At 63.5% G+C, this 4,508-nt stretch overlaps 1 protein-coding gene across 1 annotated transcript in view; it reads left to right on the top strand.

The window, feature by feature from the left end:
* Window positions 1–1,246: 1,246 nt before the first annotated feature.
* SV2A (synaptic vesicle glycoprotein 2A) overlaps window positions 1,247–4,508 on the top strand; it is a 14,537-nt gene continuing 11,275 nt past the window's right edge. Inside the window, 1 exon segment of the mRNA XM_006033500.2 lies at window positions 1,247–1,835. Coding sequence (XP_006033562.1) covers window positions 1,247–1,835 — 589 coding nt within the window.

The raw sequence follows: 4,508 nt of genomic DNA, 5'->3' as shown, positions 1-4,508 counted from the left end.
AAAGCCCAGCAGAGGCTTGTTCACCTGGGGCTTTGCTGACCTCTTGACATGCAGAGGTGACTGGGGAAGGATGGCTGATTGGGGGCACCCGAAGGAGGAAGCTCGACCCCATCCTGTGCCCTGAAACTGCTGTAAAATCCAGCAGGTAAAAGCAGGCACGGGGCATTGGCTGCTCAGCCCGTAGCTCCCTCGTGCCCAGACTCCAGTGTCAGAGAGCGGCAGCTGGAAGCAAGAGGGACCTGGGTCTGAGCAGGATTTTCCCCCTGTTCCTCTCTCCCTTGCAGCCTCCAGCATTTAGGGTGCAGGAAACTCTGGTGCCAAGGCTGTGCCCCTCTCTCTCGCGCTCAATAGCTCCCAATGCCCCTTTCCTCCCAGCCCATGTCAGGTCCCTTTGGGACTGAGTAAGTTTATAACAATAATGCCAATTGTCGGAAAACCATCGCGAGACTCGAGATTTCGAAATCAAAATAATGCCAACCCTCAGACCTCCGGATTTTCCCAGCTGGTAAGTGGAGGGAGAGGGGTGGGGGGAGACGGAGGCCCCCGTGGTGAGGGAGGGAGTGGAGCAGGATAGGGCTGGAGGGGCCCCGGGGCTACCCCATTCACCCCTGTCCTGCTCCTGCCCCCACTCCCACCCTCACCACAGGGGCCTCGACCTTCACCCCACTGCCAATCAAGAGATTACGTGCCAATCTCTTGATTTTTTTGAGTTTATCTCATGATTTTTGGCACAGTGGGGTTGGCAAGGCTGTTATCATGAACACCAGGCAGTTCCTTTTCACCCCACATGGACTTCAAGCCCCGAGGTGCAGTGGTAGCTAAGAGGGCAGCCAGGTCCCCCAGGGGAGTGCACGCATCGGGGGGGCATCAGGGATGGCAGAAGGGGCCCGGCTGATGCATCGGCCGTGCCCAGACTGTCCATGCTGGGGCTGCAAGGGAGCGAGGAACGGGGGACAACCCTGCCCAGACCCAGCCACTCCCTGCTCTCCCCGTGGCGCCAGGTGCTGCACAAACCACCGTTTCCCTTCCCCGCAGCCATCAATTCACCTCTGCCTTCCCTCCCCTTCTCCCAGGCTCAGTCCCTGCCGCGAGGAGCCTTGCCCAGCCGCCCCGAGCCCGGGCCACGCGAATGGGTCAGGGGCCAGTGCCGTGGGACGCCGCCCGGGCCTGAGTGGCTCCTGGAGCTGCCTGCCAGCGCTTCTCGCCCTCTGCCCGCCCACCTGCCCGCGGTAGCGCCCGCACCACCATGGAGGAAGGCTACCGAGACCGGACGGCGTTCATCCGTGGGGCCAAGGACATCGCCAAAGAGGTGAAGAAGCACGCCAGCAAGAAGGTGGGCCGGGGCGTGGACCGCGTGCAGGACGAGTACACGCGGCGCTCCTACGCCCGCTTCGAGGAGGAGGACGACGACGAAGACTACCCGCCCCAGGACGGCTACTACCGTGGCGAGTCGGCTCCAGATGAGGACGGTGCCTCCAGCGATGCCACCGAGGGCCACGACGAGGACGACGAGATCTATGAGGGCGAGTATCAGGGCATCCCGCGTCGCGACTCGCTCAAGGGCGGTGACGGCCCCGATGCCCCTCCGCCTCCCGCCAGCACCTTCCAGGACTTCGAGGACACGGAGGGGCAGCGGCGGAAGGACAAGGAGTAGCTGGCGCAGCAGTACGAGCTCATCCTGCAGGAGTGCGGCCACGGGCGCTTCCAGTGGACCCTCTACTTCGTGCTGGGCCTGGCACTCATGGCTGATGGCGTAGAGGTCTTTGTGGTCGGCTTCGTGCTGCCCAGCGCCGAGAAGGACATGTGCTTGTCGGACTCCAACAAGGGCATGCTGGGTGAGTCGATGGGGCGGGGGAGGGAGGCCTTTGGGGGGGCGGAGTTTCCAGGGGGACTATGGCAGGAGCGGGGCCAGGTGAAGAGCAAGGCATACTGGGAAGGGGGCGGGGGGTGTATATAAAGGCGGTTCCAGGTCCTGTTGGTTGTGGTGGTCTCACACTTGGGGCACTGCCAGCTGGGTTGACCCCCTGCCACACAGGGCTGGCACGGGGGAGCTCCCCCAGCCCTGGCGTGTTACACGGGGTTGGTGTGTGCGATGGGGCTGGCGTGTTACACAGGGCTGGCGTGTGCAGTAGGGTTGGTGGGTGCGGTGGGATACCGATGCAGTAAGAAGCCATGGAGCCTGGTGTGCGTCTCAGCCAGGCTCCCTCCCCTTGTACCTGCTGCTGTCACCAGCATGCCCCCAGTTACCCAGTGTCTTTCTCATACTGGGAACCAGTGCCCTCTTCCAACTGGGAGCTGCCCAGCCCCCCTCCCCTGGCATCTGCCCAGCCCAGGGCAAGGTCCAGCTGTGCCAAGGGGAGCCCTGGATCCCCAAGCAAGTGCCCCCCTTGCAATGGACCCTGGGGAGGAGGGGTCCTTGCTGCCCCCTGCTGGTGGCTTAGCACTGCTCTGCTCTGTGTCATAGCCTCTCTACTGCTGATGAGTCTCCTCAAGCTCTAGCACTGTTGTGAGGAGGGGGAGTTTGCTGTGGTGCGAACCATGGAGGGGTTGGATCTTGTGGGGGACAGGCTAGGGAGGGGGCAGGGTAATTGCCCCTGCTCATGGATGGGGAAACTGAGGCACAGGCTTTGCCTCAAGTCTCAGCAACAGAGGAAGGAGGGGAACCCAGGAACCCTCCTCAGGGCTCCTCACAGCTTTTTCTAGAAGGATGTGTTGTGATCCCCACATGGGGAAACTGAGGCACGGGGCCAGATGACATCCCCAGGTCACCCCGTCGGACTGTGACGGGGCTGAGGGGCCGAGTCCGGGTTCCCCAGCCCTGGATGAGGGCTCTAACCATTGGGCGCCTTGCTGCCTCCCAGAATCCTTTGCACCATTGCTTGCAGGGAGCAGTGCTGCTCAGGGGAGGGTTTTTCTCCTTTTCTGGGAGCTGATCTCTGGACTCCTGCGTCCCTGCCACCTTGCAGAGGAGGGTGTGGCCTAGGGGTTGGAGCAGGGCACTGTGCCTTGGGCTCCTGGGTTCTCTTTCCAGCTCAGAAGGAGGAGTAGGAGGGAGAGGTCGAAAGCTCGGGACTCCTGGGTGCTCTGGGAGGGCTCCTTCTTTCCCAGGCTTTCCAGCCGCCAACTCCCTGGTGCCTCCATATCCCCATCTGAGCAGTGGGTGCTAGTGCTCTGCCTCTGCACCAGGAGAGCCAGGAGCAGCGTGGGACATGGCTGCCAAGTGCCAGAGCCCTGCAGAGGGGCTAGGCAGCCCGCCATGGGCTGGGGGAAGCCTGCCGGGGTCCGGCAGAGGGTCAGGAAGGAGCAGGCTGCAGGGACTCCGTCAGCCTGGCAGAGGGAGAGGCTGGCGCAGGGGGGCGCCAGGCCCCTGGCTTCCCCCATCCCATGATGCCCCCGTCCCCAGGTCAGGGGGAGGGGGGCTTTACCCTTGCCTCCTCCCTCCCTGGAAGCTGAGATCCAGAGTTGAGGAGCAGTGCGGGGCATTGGGCAGGAAACCCAGGAGTCCTGGCTCCCAGTGCCCCCTATCGAGCACGGCCAGAACCTGGGCCGGATCCTGGGAGATCCCCCCCACCCCCTTCCCTGTCCCCCCAAGGCCTTGTCATTGGTCCAGCACCTCGTCTGGGCTAGTCTGGACTGGAGCTTTGTCCCTCCAGGGCTGCTGACTCTGCTTTGCCCATGCCTCAGTTTCCCCACACTAATGGGTGCCTTCCCTTGGTGGATCCTGGGATAGCCGAGGCAGGCGGAGCTGATGGCAGCCTGTCTCCGGGGTCAGGAGCTGCCCAGCTCCACCACTGACCCCCCCCTGCATGGCCTTGGGCCTGTCACTTAACTCCCCTCTCCACCCTGGCCTCCCTCCTTGTGCTGGGGAGAGCGGCACCCCTGAATGACGATGGGGCTGGGCTGAGCGTTGCCTGTGGGCTGGGGGCAGGGGACTTGTTTTGCTACAGAGAGGAAATGTGGCCTGCCCGGATGCCTGGGTTCTCTGGCAGCCCCACTCCAGGCCCTCTGTGGCCAGGGCAATCGTCTCCCCCCGCACTGGCCTGTGCTGGCTCCCCTTCCCCAGCCAGCCCTTCCCTGGATGGCTGTGCTCTCACATGGGGCTTTTCACCCCCTAATCCCTCCAGGAGGCAGCCTCTGGGTTGGGGGGTGGGAGATGGGGGTCCAAGGGGGCAAAGGGACTTGCCAGAGTCCATGAGTGAGTCAGTGGCAGAGCTGGGAGTCCGCTATCCCTCCCCTCCCCTGCACACAGAAGCATCTTGGGACTGCTCGGATCCAGCGGGGGACGTGCTGGGCGGGTGGATCTTCAAGGGGGGGCTGTGCCTTGCATTTTGGGGGTTTGGCTAGGTGCTGACTTCAAGGGGGGGCTGTGCCTTGCATTTTGGGGGCTGGGCTAGGTGCTGAAACATCCCCCCCTGCCGTGATCACTGAGCCCGTGGAAATTGGGCTGGCATTATCTGCCTTGGCCAGGGGCCCCCCACGCTCTGCGCTGCCCCAAAGGGGCTTAGCCA

The sequence above is a fragment of the Alligator sinensis genome, unplaced genomic scaffold (assembly GCF_000455745.1).
Source record: "Alligator sinensis unplaced genomic scaffold, ASM45574v1 scaffold735_1, whole genome shotgun sequence".
Lineage (NCBI taxonomy): Eukaryota > Metazoa > Chordata > Crocodylia > Alligatoridae > Alligator > Alligator sinensis.
This window is presented reverse-complemented; position numbering and strand designations above follow the sequence as displayed.